Raw genomic sequence first — 19,917 nt, 5'->3', positions numbered from 1 at the left:
AGCTGGAGGCACACCGTTTGGAAAACACCACCATATATGGTGAGTACTAGCTGTCATCTGCAGCTGACACTCTCTGTCAGTGGTCGGCATTGAAGATAGCTTTGATCCTGGTTCTTTAACCCCTTAGATTCTGCAAGCAATAGCAACCACAGCATCTAGGCAGTAACAGTAGAAGGTGGGTGCTGCATCCGTCCGGCCTCAGATCGATTTCACTTTGGCGATTGATTATCGCAGCAGCTGGGGGCCCTCTGCCTCCGTCACTATCACATTCTTACTTCTTTTGCACCCTGCCATGAGCGAAGGGCAGAGTGTAATAGGTAGTTAGTAGTGGTAGATAGTAGTGGAGAAAAGTATACTGCAATATGTAACCATTGCAGCGTACTGTACAAGTGATTAAAGGATTCCACTTAAAAAAAAATCAATATATGGTATAAAAATATTTTCAAAGTGTGATAGGGTACTGCTCCATTCATTCTCTAAGGGGCTTCCAAACATTGCCATAAAAGTCAATGGAACTTGAATTTAAGGTGGAATCGGAGCTGAATACTAGTGCAGAATTTAGCAAGAAAATTCCTTGTTCATTCCGCAGTGTGAACATACCCTAAGGTATTAAACTGAACCTGGAGAGGGGACAAACAGGCCTGGCACAAATGATGCAGCTTTAGGTTCTGAGGGGTTAAAGGGGTACTCCGGTGGAAAAAATGTTATTCTGTATCAACTGGCTCCAGAAAATTAAACAGATTTGTAAATTACTTTTATAGAAAAATCTTAATCTTTCCAGTACTTATCAGCTGCTGTATACTCCAGTGGAAGTTGTGTAGTTATTTTCTGTCTGACCACAGTGCTCTCTGCTGACACCTCTGTCTGTGTCTGGAACTGTCCAGAGCGGGAACAAGTCCCATAGCAAACCTCCTGACATGGACAGAGGTGGCAGCAGAGAGCCATGTGGTCAGGCTGAAAAGAACTACACAACTTCCTCTGGAGAATACAGCAGCAGCTGATAAGTACTGGAAGGGTTAACATTTTTTAATAGAAGTAATTTACAAATCTGCAATGCAAAAAAGGCCAAGAAAGGAGATGGCACACTAAAGCGCTACTGCAGCTGAATCGAGAATACTGCGTGACATCAGTGGGCCGTAATAAGTCTCCTGCGGGGTGCACATACGAGAAGCGTGCAGTATCAATAAATGGAATAACAAAGGCACGTACGTGCACTCACAGCTCAACGGAGACAGCTCAGCATGGGGGTCCGGTCCACGGAAAGGCTGGATCACAGCATCGGTGCAGGTAAGTGGGCGCTTGGAGGCTATGCCAGCTGTTTCACACCTGTAAGCGTGCTTCTTCCGGCCTTGGAGGCCGGAAGAAGCACGCTTACAGGTGTGAAACAGCCGGCATAGCCTCCGAGCGCCCACTTACCTGCACCGATGCTGTGATCCAGCCTTTCCGTGGACCGGACCCCCATGCTGAACTGTCTCCGTTGAGCGGTGAGTGCACGCACGTGCCTTTGTTGTTACTTTTTAATTTACAAATCTGTCTAACTTTCTGGAGCCAGTTGATTTGAAAAAATAAAATAAAAAATTTCCACCGGAGTACCCCTTTAATATGTGTGCCTACGCTTGTACAGCAGAGTCTTGCCTGGTAAATGTTTGGTTAAATACTAAACACTCCAGAGTTTTACTTCTCAAAACTCCTTAAGAACAAGCAGAAAGTTGCGGCGACCTTGAGCAGAAATTAATTGAAATGTTCTTTGTAGCCGATCTCCTAATTCTATCTCACCTAATAAGAGGAGAAGAGCGTTACGTTAATCTCTCTGCCTTGCATTGAAATTCGGGAGGAAATAGAGGCGCTCAGTATGCTGAAAATGAGCTGCAACCAATTCACATTCACAGCCCATCTACAAAGCCCAGGGACATCTCATAATCCCACCGATCAGAGTCACAGGGCGGCCGGAAGGTCACCAAAAATGGACAACGTCCCATTTACATAGAAGTTTCCTTTGCCTGAATCTGCATGTTACTTCCACAGAGAGGGGTCGGATTAGTTAAAATAAGTTGAGTCGCTGCCAGGTACCAGATGCAGCTGATCTCTGGGGCAAAATAGGACTGAACAGAAAAACATCCATCCAGTACAGTCATTTCCCAAAATCCAGTTTAAAATATATTTCATTTTTCACTCCCACCTTTCAAGAGCCTTAACGGGGTATTCCAGGAAAAAACTTTATATATATATATATATATATATATATATATATATATATATATAAAATCTCAACTGGCTCCAGAAAGTTAAACAGATTTGTAAATTACTTGTATTAAAAAATCTTAATCCTTTCAGTACTTATGAGCTTCTGAAGTTAAGGTTGTTCTTTTCTGTCTAAATCCTCTCTGATGACACCTGTCTCGGGAAACGCCCAGTTTAGAAGAGGTTTGCTATGGGGATTTGCTTCTAAACTGGGCGTTTCCCGAAACAGGTGTCATCAGAGAGGATTTAGACAGAAAAGAACAACCTTAACTTCAGAAGCTCATAAGTACTGAAAGGATTAAGATTTTTTTTAGAGAAGTTATTTACAAATCTGTTTAACTTTCTGGAGCCAGTTGATGTATATAAAAAAAAGTTTTTTCCTGGAATACCCCTTTAACTTTTTTTTTTATTATATTGTTAAGATAGCTGCATGAGTCTTTATGGCACCATTTCTAATCAACTGGTGCCCGAAATTTAAACAGATTTGTAAATTACTTCTATTAAAAAATCTTAATCCACCCAGTACTTATCAGCTGCTGTATGCTCCAGAGGAAGTTGTGTAGATCTTTCTGATCTGATCACAGTGCTCTCTGCTGCCATTTCTGTCCGTGTCAGGAACTGTCCAGAGCAGGTGGAAATCCCCATGTACAGTTTCTGACATGGACAGAGGTGGCAGCAGAGAGCACTGTGGTCAGACTGGAAAAAACTACACAACTTCCTCTGGAGCATACAGCAGCTGATAAGTATTGGAAGGATAGAGATTTATAGAAGTAATTCAGGAATCTGTATAACTTTCCGGCACCAGTTGAAACATAACATTTGAATGTACAATATTATATAATGTTTTTGAAAACTTTTGAAACTATTTTTGTGGGGGGTAGTTAAAAAACAACAAACTGCAATTTATGGAATTATTTTGGAGTTTCATTTTTATGGCAATAAAATGTCAGTATAATTAATTTACTAATATTTTTATATAGTTTTTATTTTACTACTTTTACAAAACGAAAAAAATATATACTTTTTTCCCCCTTATATATAAAAAGTTTCTTTGTGTTACCATATTTTGCCCGGTCAGTTGTAGTTTTTATAGTGGTGGATATGCACCAAAAAAAAGCAAGAAAAAAAAAATCATTTTTTACTTTATTTATTTTAACATTCACAGTGTCCCTGAAAACGTATCCCTTATCCACAGGACAGGTGATTTCTGATCACAGGGGTTGTCTGACCTCTGGGCCCCCCGAATGCTCTAGAACAGGAACCCGAATCTCCCTATTGAATGGTGTAGTGGGCCAGTATGTGCTCCATTCATTGTCTATGAGAGTGCCAGAGATACCCGAGTGCTGTTCTCCCATAGACAGTGAAGGTGGTCACAGCGCCTCCTCTATTACTGGCATTACATATTACTAATTTACTACCGTATATACTCGAGTATAAGCCGAGTTTTTCAGCATGATTTTTCCTGCTGAAAACGCCCCCCTCGGCTTATACTCGAGTGAACTCTCCGCCTGTCAATCCCTTCATCAGTGGTCTTCAACCTGCGGACCTCCAGATCTTGCAAAACTACAACTCCCAGCATGCCCGGACAGCCATCGGCTGTCCGGGCATGCTGGGAGTTGTAGTTTTGAAACATCTGGAGGCCCGCAGGTTGAAGACCACTGCGGCCTTCGTCATCATCCAGACCCCCCCCCCCCACCTTTTGTTTTGTACTCACCTCCCCTCTGCGGGAAGTTAGGTTGAGCTGGTCCGGGCAATCTATGCTGCAGGGACCGTCCGGTGGGGAGGATTAGTTGTTGCGGGCTGTCCATTTTCACCGGGGGGGGGGGGCCTCTTCTCCACGCTTCGGGCCCAGCCCCGGACTAGTGACGTTGCCTTGACGACGACACACATGGACTTTCATCCGCATGAACGTCTAACATGACTAACCCTCCCCACCGGACAGTCCCTGCAGCATAGATGGTCCGGACCAGCTCATCCTTCTGAGGGGAGGGGAGTACAAAACAAAGGAGGGGGGGCCTGGATGATGACAAACGCTGCAGTGGTCTTCAACCAGCGGACCTCCAGAGGTTTCAAAACTACAACACCCAGCATGCTGGCTGTCCGCGCATGCTGGGAGTTGTAGTTTTGCAACATCTGGAGGTCCGCAGGTTGAAGACCACTGATGAAGGAATTGACAGGCGGTGATGATGAAGGGGGGGGGGGATGATGACAGGGGTCTGGATGATGACATGGGAGGATGATGTATTTCCCACCCTAGGCTTATAGTCGAGTCAATAACTTTTCCTGGGTTGTTGGGGTAAAATTAGGGGCCTCGGCTTATATTCGGGTCGGCTTATACTCGAGTATATACAGTATGTCAGTCAGAATCTACAGAACTTGGGATGACTTACCTCCAACTCCACATGTGTGCGAACAGGATGACCAGGCTGACCAATCAGAGACATGACAGTCAATTGTACATTCTACCAGACACCGAAGACTCAGCTTTTCAGGTTTCTTCAGTCCAAGCTAAAAGGCAAAATGAGGAGTATTACAGACGTCCTGCTGCCTGATAAGAAATAAATTACAATACAAGTCACAGACGGAAGGAGATTCACATTATACCTGAGTCAACAGTAACCAGAAAAGATAACTAACCTTTTAAGAAACTTTTCAGGATAAGCTGTAATGTTTGTACACTAATCACTATTTTGCTCCATTGTATTTGCATATGATATTGTTCAGCAGTTTTCTCCCTTGACTCCATCTCTGATCTTCCGTTGTCACTGAGTTAGTGGGTGTAGACTAGCTGCTCTGATGTGTCCATACACTGTACACTGTACACACACATACAGAAAAGGGAATCCTGTTCTCTTGTATCTCTATAGCACACTCTCAGAAGCAGCAGAATTTAAGGGGTACTCCAGTGGAAAACATTTAATTTTTTTTTTTTAATCAACTGGTCCCAAAAAGTTAAACAGATTTGTAAATTTCTTCTATTTAAAAATCTTAAACTTTCCAGAACTTATCAACTGCTGTATGCTCCAGAGGAAGTTATGAAGTTCTTTCCAGTCTGACCACAGTGCTCTCTGCTGACACCACTGTCCATGTCAGGAATTGTCCAGAGCAGGAACAAATCCCCATAGCAAACCTCTCCTGCTCTGAACAGTTCCTGACATGGACAGAGGTGTCAGCAGAGAGCATTGTGGTCAAACAGAAAATAATTATACAACTTCCTGTGGAGCATACAGCAGCTGATTTTCTATAGTGAGCTTGGGAGGAAGGAAAGGTGTCTGTCTTTTCTCTGATAAGATATAATACAATGTGTGTTACAATTGCTTTTAATATTGATTCATGCAAAGTTTGTCAAAAGGTTAGTGATCATTTAAAAGGATACTCCGGCGCTTAGACATCTTATCCCCTATCCAAAGGATAGGGGAAGGGATAAGATGCCTGATCGCGGGGTCCTGCCGCTGGGACCCCTGTGAGCTTGCACTCCGCACCCCGTTAAAATCAGTCCCCGGAGCGTGTTCGCTCCGGGTCTGATTACTGCCGATCACGGGGCCGGAGCGTTGTGACATCAAGGCTCCGCCCCGTGTGACATCACGCTCCGCCCCCCTCAATGCAAGCCTTTGGATAGGGGATAAGATGTCTAAGAGCCGGAGTACCCCTTTAAAGAGAATATGTTCTTTTAACAAACTGTAATTAATAATCTCTTAAAATGCAGTACTGATGAATTTCCTAATACAACAGAGTTCCAAATGTGCTGCATAAACAGTTCCCTGCTCCTGCAACTAGAGGGTGCTAAGGAGCTCACTATATACTGGTTTATAATTGTTTTCAATGTGTGAGCAGTATGCAGTGAGCGCTAAAGTGTCCCCTAGTGGTGGCTGCAGGCATAATCTTTTTATTTATTTTAATTTTTTTATTGTTATGCTCCTTATCAGAAATGGGGAGCTTGAAGTGCTATGGAGGTACAATAAGATTTTATGCTGCGCACGCAATACAGTTTTGCCATACACCAGTAACTATGACAAGAGAAGCCTCACAATTATCTCCGCTCAGTCTCCTGCTTCTTGTTTTGTACAATAAATCACCAGATAATTTTTACAATTTTGTGCCGGACTCCTTGCTGGAATTTCACCGTATTGCCCAGATTTTGGCGTAAACATGTATTCTTCAGCATAATTGCTCCTTGAATTCTGTCTTGAGATTTCCCAGCAGCCTCTTGAGAGCTCTAAATCCAATTACACTCTCAGCAGAAGAGTTTTTACCACAACACTGTTTAATATCGTCTTTCCCGATGAGATTAAACAATGGCCGCCCCGATGGTAACAAATTCTTTTTTATTATTTTATATCGGTTTTAGTCCTTTACGGAAACTTGAGCTGGAGTTTTTATTTTTTTTAAAGTTGCTAAATGTAACAACTATTGTTAGGAGAGAGAAGCGGCATGAAGAGCGAAGCATATGCGCTGTCACGCTGGGCCTGGCACAGCGGAGGTTAAGAGAGGCCGGCTGGATGGGTTTTGTAAGCTGAACATTACCTGTTCACAAAAGGACATTTTTACAGATTTTCCATCGCTGCGGGTGCAGTCTAGAAGCCGGGTTTTTATTCCCTCTCCGCAGACGGCCTCTTCACTGAGCTGACAGGCGCTCCACTCTGAAATCACCAACAAAACCAATTTAGATTCAGACACTGCAATACATTATCCATTTTACTACATCATTGACCCCTTAAGTGCCACTTGAGCTCTTGCAATAATTTAAAATCACTCACATCCACTTGTAACGCTATAGAATTCTGTCTCCCATGTATCCCCAGTATGCCAGTACATGAATCCGGGTTAAGAGAAACTCCGATCTTTACAGAATCTTACACTGATGAAATCCCCATAGGATGCAGGGGATGAATGGGACTAAACAATGTACATTGGAAAGGTTTAAATATCATATATTATTATTATTATCTTACATTATTATCTTGTTATTATTAATTATTATTATTATCATCGTATTTTATTATTATAACTATTATTATTATTACTATTATCTTATATTATTATTATTATCTTATATTATTATTAATTATTATTATTATCATCTTATTTTATTATTATTATTATTATTAATATTATTACTATTATTATTATCTTATATTATTATTATTATTATTATCATCTTATTTTATTATTATTATTATCAGTTTATATTATTATTATTATTATTACTATTATTAATATTATCGTATATTATTATTAATACTATTTAGTTCAGTTATTTCCCCTGAAATTATTATTTCTAACCTCCATTAAAAAAAAAAAAAAAAAAATTTAGGGCCGTGTTTTCCAACCAGGGTGCCTCCAGCTGTTGCAAAACTACAACTCCCAACATGCCCGGACAGCCAAAGGCTGTCTGAGCATGCTGGGAGTTTTAGTTTTGTAACAATTGGAGGCACCCTGGTTGGTAAACACTGTTTTAGGGAGAAGCTTAGGAGTCATATAGATAACTGATACCTGCAAAATTAACCATATTTAAAGGGGTACTCTGGTGAAAACCTTTTTTTTTTTTTTTTTTTTAATCATCTGGTGCCAGAAAGTTAAACAGATTTGTAAATTACTTCTATTAAAAAAAATCTTAATCCTTCCTGTACTTATTAGCTGCTGAATACTACAGTGGGAATTATTTTCCGTTTGAAATACAGAGCTCTCTGCTGACATCACAAGCACAGTGCTCTCTGCTGACATCTCTGTCCATTTTAAGACCTGCCTGGAGTAGGAGAAAATCCCCATAGCAAACATATGATGTTCTGGACAGTTCCTAAAATGGACAGAGATGTCAGCAGAGAGCACTGTGTTCCAAAAAGAAAAGAATTTCCGCTGTAGTATTCAGCAGCTAATAAGTAAAAGAAGGATTATGATTTTTTAATAGAAGTCATTTACAAATCTGTTTAACTTTCTGGCACCAGTTGATTAAAAAAAAAGTTTTTCACCGGAGTACCCCTTTAATGGGGTTCTCCACTGGAAAACATTTTTCTTTAAATGGGCACTGTCATGAAGTAAAAAAATTGATATGTTGTAGTACTTAAGTACTACAACATATCTCTAATATACTTTAATTAAAAAAAGTGATTTTAAACAAGTTTAAAATCACTTTTAAATTCGGCCACTAGGGGTCGCCCTCCTAGTGGCCGAATGCATTCAGCAGTGACGTCACTACTGGATTTCGACTCATTTCAGCCTGGCAATGAGTCGAAATCCAGTCACTGCGGTGCTTGCTCCCGCCTGTCAATCAAACAGGCGAGAGCGAGCACGCTGAAAGCTGGGGCTGCACTGCCCACTGTCAGGCTGCTCCACTAGCCTCGCGCATGGCCCCGCCCCCATTACCCTGTCCGGAGGCAGCGCGCGCACTCATTGCTGCGCTGATCCTCCGGATGGGCAAGTCTGATCTGAGGTCTTATAAGGGGAGCGGAATGTCTTCTTTTCGGGCAGTTGGAGGGAGGGGGCTGTTGCACGGCGGGGTCTGGGGGTGATGGAGTTTGGAGAGCGGAATGTTTTTTCCGGGCCGGCGGAGGGAGAAGGGTGGGGGGTGTTGCGCGGCGGGGCCTGGGGGAGCGGGATCTGTGGCAGCTGCGGCTGAGACTGTTTTCACCACAGGGTGCCTACAGTTGTTTCCCCACTACAACTCCCAGCATGCCCTGACAGCCAATAGATGTCAGGGCAGGCTGGGAGTTGTAGTGGTGAAACAGCTGGAGGCACCCTGTATAGTTGAACTAAGGGCGGAAGTCAGGCCCCCCAGCAGGCGTCAGTGACGTCATGCCTGCCGGGGAAGTCTGCCTGGTAGTGAGCACACTACCAGGCAGAAAAAAAAGCATTTTTAATATAGTAAAAAAAAACGTAAAGGCAGGGGGGGGGGGTTAGGGATAGATGGGCAATAGGCAGGGACAGAAAGAAAAAAAAAAGGGATGGTGGGAGCTACCCTTTAAATCAACTGGTGCCAGAAAGTTAAACAGATTTGGAAATTACTTCTATTTAAAAATCTTAATCCTTCCAGTACTTATCAGCTGCTGTATACTACAGAGGAAATTCTTTTCTGTGGTGTTGAATGTCCTTTCTCTCTGACCACAGTGCTCTCTGCTGATACCTCTGTCTATGTCAAAAACTGTCCAGAGCAGAAGAGGTTAGCTGTCAATGTCAGGAACTGTCCAGAGTTGGAGCAAATACCTACAAATCTCTTCTGCTCTGGACAGTTCCTGAAATTGACAGAGGTGTCAGCAGAGAGCACTGTGGTCAGAATGAAAATAACTGCACAACTTCCTCTGGAGCATACAGCAGCTGATAAGTACTGGAAGGGTTAAGATTTTTTAATAAAAGTAATTCACTAATTCATTTTACTTTCTGGCACCAGTTGATTTGAAAAAACATGTTTTCCACCGGAGTACCCCTTTAACTATTTTGTTTCTTCAAATAACAGTTATAGAAGTCAGTCCTGGGTGAAACTATCATTTGGGGCCTCACAGCTAAGTCAACCAGTATCAGATATGGGACTTTACTGAGCAAACTTGACAAATAAGCTTCCACAGATGTTTGGAATTAAATACAGTCTCTTAGTAGTACTGTACTAGTGCAATGGCTGGAATGAGGAGGTAACTCTTTGGTAATGATACAGAATAATGCATGTGGGGTCCTTGACAGTCTATACTTTCCTCTAGCCGTTCTTCTAAGGTGTAGGTACTACTCCTGAATGTCTTCACTGAGGTCATCTCCCAGTTGGTTAAATGTACAGTGACCCCACGACCTACAATGGCCCCGACATACGATCATTTCAGCATACGATCACTCTCAGAGGCCATCGCATGTTGAAGGCAGCATCAACATACGATGCTTTTGCATGTCAGAGCCATCGCATAAACGGCTATCTGGCAGCGCAGACTGCTTCAGCTGCCACCGAATAGCCATTTACGGTGCCCCGTGTGGGCCACTGACGATCACTTACCTGTCCTCGGGACTCCGGCGCGTCCTCTCCGGGATACCCTGCATCGTCGGCGCTCTCCATCGTCGTCATCACGTCGCTGTGCACGCCGTCCCGTCATCCAATAGGAGCGGCGTGCGTAGCGACGTGATGGCGGCGATGGAGAGCGAGGATGCTGGGGAAGCAGAGGCCTTGCCGGAGCGTTGGGGACACCCCGGGAACGCGGCGTCAGCGATGGAAGGCGACATCCAGGGCAGCGGTGACGAGCGGTGACGGTCCGGAGCGGCGGGGACACGTGAGTATAACCTCCAATACCAGTGGTCTTCAACCTGCAGACCTCCAGATGTTGCAAAACTACAACTCCCAGTATGCCCGGACAGCCGTTGGCTGTCCGGGCATGCTGGGTGTTGTAGTTTTGCAACATCTGGAGGTCCGCAGGTTGTAGACCACTGTCCTATACTTTACATTGCACGGATCCCTCAACATACGATTGTTTCAACAAACGATGGTCCATTTGGAACGGATTACCATCGTATGTTGGGGGACCACTGTAGTATGAATGTATTAACATAAAAGTAGTTGAGCTGCAATGTCCACTGCGGGATGCAGGTTTGGAAGTAATTGCATGATGTGATTTGTGAGAGATTTGTTATTGCCTGTGCAAAGGAAAAGTGCACAAGTGCTTCACTTTTCCTATGTGTAGGTTTTAAAGCTCCCCCTATGTTTTGAGGCCCGGCCTAAAGCACTATGGGTCTTACTCCGGTGGATCCAGAGCAGGAACAAATCCCCATAGCAAACCTCTCCTGCTCTGGACAGTTCCTGACATGGACAGAGGTGTCAACAGAGAGCACTGTGGTCAGACAGAAAAGAAATTCAAAAATAAAAGCAGCTGATATGTACTGGAAGGATTAAGATTTTTAAACAGAAGTAATTTACAAATCTGTTTAACTTTCTGGCACCAGTTGATTTAAAAAAAAATAAAAAAAATTCCCACCGGAGTACCCCTTTAAAACAGCGGCATACCAGTCCGCCCACAAAACTGCATACGGCGCAAAATGAGCTGAACTGAGTCACTATCTGACTCCAGTCGGTGCATTTAAATAAATGAGAGGTGGCAGTGTCCGTCTCAAAATTTACCCGCCGGATTTTGCAGCCGGATAAAATGGCTAAAAACTTAAAAAACTGAGTTCCTCACACTGGAGCCAATTCCAAAATAAATAAAAAAAATGTAAATCCCATTGCTAGATAATGACAGATGCTGCATGGGAATATTAGAGTGGATGGTAATGGATGGAATGGGCTCATAATTAAGCAATTACATGAATTTCAACCAAAATTAATTACATTTTTATCATTGTTTTATAATTAATTTAAATACAGTCATTTGCATTTTAATTAAATGTCTGTTTTACATTGTGAGAATCAGGAAATTTCAGTGAATATTTTAAAAAGGGGATAAAAATGGGACGCGCCGCGTTTGATCGGAACATGAAGCTCGAGATTATTAGGAAGGTGAAATATTACATTCAAATGTATTTGGCGGAAAAACACTTAACGCTCGATGCTATACCTAATAAATGCTGGGAGTTGTAGTTTTGCAGCAGCTGGAGGCACCCTGGTTGTGAAACACTGATATATAGGATTATATGATATGGATAGAGTTAATCCTGACAGGACTCCTAGGAGAGACATTGGGAGTCCTGCTAACTCCGCCCATATCGGATGATTGACAGCCTCCTTCATACACTGCATGTGGGCGGGACCATCAGGACTCTTACTGTCTCACCATGGAGTCCTATAAGGATTTATTCTGTTTTCACTCAGAATTCTTGCTCCGTAGAGCACAAACCTCCTTTCCCTTTAGTCTTTAGCTGTTGCAAAACTACAACTCCCAGCATGCCCGGACAGCCAAAGGCTGTCCGGGCATGCTGGGTGTTGTAGTTTTGCAGCAGCTGGAGGCACCCTGCTTGGGAAACACCAATAAACAGGTTTATATGATTTGGAGGAGGAATCCCGAATAAAAAGCAGTGTTAATCTTGACCGGACTCCTAGGAGAGACGTTTGGAGTCCTGATGACTCCACTAGAGATGAGCAAACTTACAGTAAATTTGATTCATCACGAACTTCTCGGCTCGGCAGTTGATGACTTTTCCTGCATAAATTAGTTCAGCTTTCAGGTGCTCCGGTGGGCTGGAAAAGGTGGATACAGTCCTAGAAGACTCTTTCCTAGGAATGTATCCACCTTTTCCAGCCCACCGGAGCACCTGAAGGCTGAACTAATTTACGCAGGATAAGTCATCAACTGCCGAGCCGAGAAGTTCGTGACGAATCGAATTTACTGTAAGTTCGCCCATCTCTAGTGGAGTCATCAGGACTCCAAACGTCTCTCCTAGGAGTCCGGTCAGGATTCTAGACTCCACCCATACCGAATGATTGACAACCTTTCATTATATATTCCATATACACAGTTTTAGGGTCATTTAGGGTTTTAGGGTATAGATGTCAATAGCATGTGGGCGGGGCCATCAGGACTCTCAATGTCTCTCCCAAAGAGTCCTATCAGGATTTATTCTGTTTTCACTCAGAAATCCTTCTTCAAATAATATGAAACTGTATAGCATTGACCTCTAGCCTTTAGCTGTTGCAAAACTACAACTCCGGGCATGCTGGGTGTTTTAGTTTTACAGCAGATGGAGGCACCCTGGTTGGGAAACACAGATATATAGGTTTATAGGATTTGGAGAAGGAATTCCGAGTAAAAAGCAGTGTTAAAGGGGTACTCCAGTGGCAAAAAAAAAATTTCACATCAGCTGGTCCAGAAAGTTAAAGGGGTATTCCAGGAAAAAAAAATTTTTATATATCAACTGGTTCCAGAAAGTTAAACAGATTTGTAAATTACTTCTATTAAAAAATCTTAATCCTTTCAGTACTTATGAGCTTCTGAAGTTAAGGTTGTTCTTTTCTGTCTAAGTAATCTCTGATGACACGTGTCTTGGGAAACACCCAGTTTAGAAGCAAATTCCCATCGCAAACCTCTTCTAAACTGGGCGGTTCCCTAGACACGTGTCATCAGAGATTACTTAGACAGAAAAGAACGACCTAAACTTCAGAAGCTCATAAGTACTGAAAGGATTAAGATTTTTTAATAGAAGTAATTTACAAATCTGTTTAACTTTCTGGAGCCAGTTGATATATAAAAAAAAGTTTTTTTCCTGGATAACCCCTTTAAACAAAATTGTCAATTTCTTAATCCTTCCAGTACTTATAAACTGTTGTATGCTCCAGAGGAAGTTGTGTAGTTCTTTCCAGTCTGACCACAGTGCTCTCTGCTGACACTTCTGTCAGGATCTGTCCAGAGTAGGAGCAAATCCCCATAGCAAACCTTTCCTGCTCTGGATAGTTCCTGACACGGACAAAGGTGTCAGCAGAGAGCACTGTGTTCAGACTGGAAAGAACTACACAACTTCCTGTGGAGCATACATCAGCTGATAAGTACTGTAAGGATTATGATTTTTTAATAGAAGTAATTTACAAATAGGTTTAACTTTCTCGAGCCAGTTGATGTGAAATTTTTTTTTTCCACCGGAGTACCCCTTTAATCCTAACAGGACTCCTAAGAGAGACATTGGGAGTCCTGATGACTCCGCCCATGCTGCATGATTGACAGCCTCGTTCATACACTCCATAAACACAGTTTCATGGATATATGTCAATCACTGCATATGGGCGGGGGCAGCAGGACTCTCAATGTCTCTCCAAGGAGTCCTATCAAGATTTATTTTGTTTTTACTCAGAAATCTTGTTCTAAGTCATATAGAACTGTATAGCACAGACCTTCTTTCCCTCTAGTCTTTAGCTGTTGAAAAACGACAACTCCCAGCATGTCCGGACAGCCTCAGAGCAAGATTTCTGAGTGAAAACAGAAAAAATCCTGATAGGACTCCTAGGAGAGACATTATGAGTCCTGCTGCCCCCACCCATATGCAGTGATTGATAGCTAGTCCTGAAACTGTGTATATGGAGTGTATGAAGGAGTCTGTCACCAGAGGTCCACAGTATACAGACCACTATTGTGAATGCTAAGGTTTCATAAGGGAATGAGAAAAGACCAAACTCTATCGAGCTCAATCTTTTGCACCCAAAACGTCCTACTACATTGTTTTGCAGGGAGAAAATACATATTTGCAGCACACAAATAGAATGTACAAATGTGTGAAGGTGTCGCATCTGTCCACACTTAGAGCCTTTGCCAAATCCTTTGGCACAGGTTCCAGTAGGCTAGAGTCACACATTCAGTATTTTTAGCCAAAATGAGAAGTAGGTTAAATGGGAACGGTCATTTGCAAAAACTTTTTATATAATATAGATAATACCATTATTTGTACATTTATAATATACTTTGGTTGAAAATGTGTTCATTTTTGGATGATTAAATGCTGTCTTGTCCTTGCAGCTATTGCCTGTGTGCAGAGACAAAAGGCAGGTGGCCAAGCAGGGCTCTGTACACTGAGGACAAGCAGGGCTCTGTACACTGAGGACAAGCAGGGCTCTGTACACTGAGGACAAGCAGGGCTCTGTACACTGAGGACAAGCAGGGCTCTGTACACTGAGGACAAGCAGGGCTCTGTACACTGAGGACAAGCAGGGCTCTGTACACTGAGGACAAGCAGGGCTCTGTACACTGAGGACAAGCAGGGCTCTGTACACTGAGGACAAGCAGAGCTCTGTACACTGAGGACAAGCAGGGCTCTGTAAACTGAGGACAAGCAGGGCTCTGTACACTGAGGACAAGCAAGGCTCTGTACACTGAGGCTTTAAGGCATGCCCCCAGCTCACACAGCAAGACAATTGACAAGCCAGGAGCCTGCACAGAGCCCTGCTTGTTCTGCTTACTCTTTCTGTATTTGGTCTCCTCACAAAGACACACAAGCAATAGCTGCAGGGACAAGGCAGCATTTGTTCAAGCATACTGCTGCTGCTACCTCTATGGTATGAGGATATATAGTAGTTATACAGCTACATTTCTAGCTCCATCTGTATATTCCTGCTGCTATGTCTCTGGAATCAGGATACATAGTAGTTATACACCTCCCCTCCAGCTCTATCTGTATACTGCCACTGCTAACTCTATGGGATAAGGATATATACTAGTTATACACCTCCCTTTCCAGCTCTACCTGTATACTGCTGCTGTCTCTATGGAATCAGGATATACGGTATAGTAGTTATATACCTCCTCTCCCAGCTCTATCTTTAAACTGCTGCTGCTGCTGTTTCTATGGGACCAAGATATACAGTAGTTATACTGCTGCTAATGCTTTCTCTATGGGATCAAGACACATAGTAGTTATATACCTTCATCCACCTCTATCTGTATACTGCTGCTGCTATCTCTATGGAATTAGGATATATATATATATATATATATATATATATATATATATATATATATTAGTTATACATCTCTCCTGAGACCATGTTCACTGGTCGTGCAGTTTTTTTTCCTTCAGTTTTCCCCTATAAGGCCATATTCAGGTGGCAGATATTCCATACAGAATTCCATTGAACAATGGAAATTGCACTGAAATTTCTGCCCATGGACTTTAAGGGGATTCCACTGTCCCATTCACACAGCAGAATTTCCATTGCAGCAATTCCGCAAAACTTAAAGACCAGTCTTTAATTTCCTCGGCAGAATCCCATTGAAGTCAATGGGACTTTAAAGGGGTACTCCACTGAAAAACATTTTTTTTTTTTTTATCAACTTGTACCAGAAAAGGTAATGAGATTTGTAAATGACTTCTATTTAAAAATCTTAATCCTTCCACTACTTATCAGCTGCTATTTGCTCCACAGGAAGTTCTTTTCTTTTTGGATTTCCTTTCTGTCTGACCACAATGCTCTCTGCTGACACCTCTGTCCATTTCAGGAACTGTCCAGAGTAGGAGAGGTTTGCTATGGGGGATTTTCTCCTGCTCTGAACAGTTCCTGACATTGACAGAGGTGTCAGCAGAGAGCACTGTGGTCAGACAGAAAGGAAGTTTAAAAAGGAAAGGACTTCCTGTGGAGCAAAAAGCAGCTGATAAGTACTGGAAGGATTACGATTTTTAAATAGAAGTAATTTACAAATCTGTTTAATTTTTCCAGTGGAGTACCCCTTAAATTTTTTTAGCGGAATTCTGTGTTTTGAGAACACCCAGAGATTCTGCTGAAGTTCTGATGCAATTCCACCATCTAAACATAGCCTAAAAGCCTAAATCTGTGCTGCTGCGGCTCCTTCATTGTCAGGATTAGTAAGGGTCCCAGGATTGGATCCTTCTCATGATCATACAGTAGTTACATGTCCCTACAATATGTCCTCACTATAGTCCTTTAAGTCGTCTGCACAATAAGGACACAATCTTTAGTGTCACGTGTTTTTTAACTGTCCATAAATGATATTGTTTTTAACCCTGATGGCTCCAGAGTAGACCGCCCTTCGCAGCACCGCCTCAGTCCTGTGTCTGCAATGTGTTTACATCAGTGTTTTTCAAACTTTTCATGAAAAAAATCACGAGGCACACCACCATTAGAAAATGTTTAAAAAATTTACTCTGTGCCTATATCAGTATTTCCCAACCAGTGTGCCTCCAGCTGTTGCAAAACTACAATTCCCAGCATGCCCGGACAGCCAAAGGCTGTCCGGGCATGCTGGGAATTGTAGTTTTGCAACAGCTGGAGGCACACTGGTTGGGAAACACTGGCCTATATTGACTATATATTAGGTTGGCAGTATAGTTACCTCCACATTAGGTTGTAGTTCCCCCACATTAGGTCCAGTATAGTCCCCCACATTAGGTCCAGTATAGTCCCCCCACATTAGGTCCAGTATAGTCCCCCCACATTAGGTCCAGTATAGTCCCCCCACATTAGGTCCAGTACAGTCCCCCACATTAGGTCCAGTATAGTCCACCCACATTAGGTGCAGTAAAGTTCCCCCACAGACATACAGCCTTCAGCCATACAGTGTATTACTGAAGGCTGTATGCCTGTGTACTGCCCCACTTCGGTGTTCCGAGCACTGCTCGGTGCTTGGAACACGGAAGGAGACGTGCCGCTGGTAACACTTGCCAAGTTGACAGCGCGCGTCCTCCTCGCTGCTCCGGTCCCCCGCGATTGTTGCTATGGGCGCACGCATGGGACGTCATTGACGTCCCTGCGTGCGATACCTCCCGGCGGTCCCTGCGTTTTTAAAGTAAACGCGGGGCCGCAGGGACTTAGAGGCATTCCTGTGTCCCGAAAGCAACTTTCGGGACACAGAGATGTCCCGCGGCAAAAACACCCGGCGGGTGTTTTTCCCACGGCACACCTTACACTATGTCACGGCACACTAGTGTGCCGCGGCACAGTGGTTGAAAAACACTGGTTTACATAGCAGAGAATGAACATTAATAATTATACTGGGGATTGGAAGCTGCAAAGTTTTCTATTAGCAAACTTGTTGAGATGTGGACAATATTAATGTGTCAAGGACCATAAGTAATGATGCGTGAACTCGGTATATTTATGGGCCTTAAGAGAAATACAATTAATAATTCTTCTCCCGGTGCATCATTAAACCAGTTAATGACTATATACTGAGAGGGAAAATTACACCACAGATTTTATAGGTTCAAGAAATATATTGCCACAGACAGTTAAGTCCTACATTACTGACACCAAGGGGCAATGTGCTATTAATGATAACAAATGTTTAGAAGACCCAATATCATTATTTCTCTAAATGGAACATTTATGTAGGAGGTTAGGAAATTATTTTACACTGTAATTGCATCTTTTATATATCTATCTACAATTGCAAGAAATAAGAAGTGGACTCTTTAAAATTACCCGGATTTCAACTTTAATTACTATTAAAATGCCATCTGGCTGTTCTCTAAGTAACAATATAACTAAACAGTCAGTTACTGTTCATGTCTTTAAATGAGCAAAATGGGTAAACCTTTACAGGACAGGGAGGAAAATCAGGGGGACACAAATGTTAACGTCTAATAACTTGGCATTCCCCAGTGTCCTGTATGTCCTGGCACTCACTGTCGCCATGCCACATTTTCTGCTTCACTTCTTTCTGCTTCTCCACTGTAGGCTTTGGGCTTCCTCATCTGGACTCACTCCTGCTACTTCTACCACTGCTGCCTTTCTTGCACTGTCCTTTAGGGGCCACACACAAGCAATGGCTGTAACTTAATGAGTCTGTGCGCATTTCTCTAAAGTTTCCCTAACCAATCCCTGTCAAGCACCACATATATAAGATTGCTTCACCTATCTCCTGTTGCCTGAGTACCTGCATAGTTTACTACAAGCAAAGGTGTTTGAACTCTGTCCTGCTGATTGGGGTTTCTGACCTGTGCCTGTTTTCCTGACGTTGCCTCTGCCTTATCCCTCGGTACCTTGCTGATTCTCCAGTGTATGATCTGGACTGTCAACCACATCTGTTCTCTTATCAAACCTGCACCACCTGGCTGCATTTGACCTTCTTAGCTTTGCTGTGCTACAAATTCAGTGCTGCTTTTACACAGTTTCAGCTCTGCTACTCTGTACCTTGCTGTGCTGCGCTACCACCAACTACAGTGTCAGCTCACCCCTCCTGCCTGTATCCCCGATGCTTGGCACTGGGGCGTTCTGGCCTGTCTGGGTAACTGTCACCTAATTGTAACCACTTTTGCGGTAGCAATCTGGTATCTCCCCTGCAGTGTAAGTCCAGTCTCCGCATCCTGGAATAGGATAAGTGGTGAAAACCAGGGGAATACTTAAATTCAGATTTCAAGTTTGGTCCCAAAGTCAAACCGGTAGGTAGCACAGAGGATCTACACCCATTGGGGTGTTACATTTTTCAATGCTTCAATAGGAAAGATATTCACTTAAGGTTCAGAGGGGCTTTGACCATAATATAAAGGCATGCAAAGCCTACTTAGTGACTAATCTCTTATTCTCGAAAAAGATTTTTTAGTGTGAACTGTGCCTTGATCCAAACAATTTTCAGAATTGATTTAGAGATGTACAAAGCTTAAAGCTACAAAAAGCTAAAAACCCTGGTGCACATCAATCCAAAGCGAGATAAATTCTCTACAATTGACAGAAATTTAGGGTGGCCACAATGAGCAATCCTGAAAAAGGTCGAAAAAAAAAAAGATCTCCAGAAGTTCATAACTAAACAAGAATGGTGGTCACGGTAGGACCCCATCTTAGATTGGGCATAGTTTGCTGCCACGAGGACTAGACACCTTGTGATCATTGAAGAAAAATGCGAATATGAAGGTGAATGTAACGCCGAGCGCTCCGGGTCCCTGTCCCTCCCCGGAGCGCTCGCGGCATTCTTCTGCGTGCCGCACCCTGATCAGACCCGCTGACCGGGAGTGCTGCTCTAGTGTCCCCGGCAGGGATGCGATCCACATGGCGATCAGCATCCCGATCCTCTCACCTGCCCCGTCCTCCTTCAGTTCCGTCCCAGCACGTGCGGCCCCACTCTCTAGGGCGTGCGCGCGCCGGCTCTCTGATATTTAAAGGGCCAGTGCACCATTAATTGGTGCCTGGCCCAATCAGTATAATCACTCCCATTTCATATAAAAAACCCTCTTCCCCTTCCTGTCCTTGCCGGATCTTGTTGCCTTTGTGCCAGTGAAAGCGTTTTTGTGAGCCCATTGCCTGTGTATCCAGACGCTTGCTATTGCCCCTGACTACGAACCGTT

The 19,917-nt window shown here is 43.2% G+C and overlaps 1 protein-coding gene across 7 annotated transcripts in view; it reads right to left on the bottom strand.

Moving 5' to 3' along the window:
* The window catches only part of THSD7B (thrombospondin type 1 domain containing 7B), a 567,277-nt gene that overhangs the window by 79,933 nt on the left and 467,427 nt on the right, over window positions 1–19,917 (bottom strand). For all 7 annotated transcript variants that reach the window (XM_056535831.1, XM_056535826.1, XM_056535830.1 and 4 more), the window contains 2 exons: window positions 6,766–6,881; window positions 4,632–4,749 (listed from right to left, as the gene is read on the bottom strand). In XM_056535831.1, coding sequence (XP_056391806.1) covers window positions 4,632–4,749; window positions 6,766–6,881 — 234 coding nt within the window. The remainder of the gene's footprint in view (window positions 1–4,631; window positions 4,750–6,765; window positions 6,882–19,917) is intronic.

Source organism: Hyla sarda, chromosome 8, assembly GCF_029499605.1.
Source record: "Hyla sarda isolate aHylSar1 chromosome 8, aHylSar1.hap1, whole genome shotgun sequence".
Taxonomy (NCBI): Eukaryota; Metazoa; Chordata; class Amphibia; order Anura; family Hylidae; genus Hyla; species Hyla sarda.
Note: the sequence above shows the minus strand (reverse complement) of the source record. Positions and strands in the feature narration are given on the sequence as shown.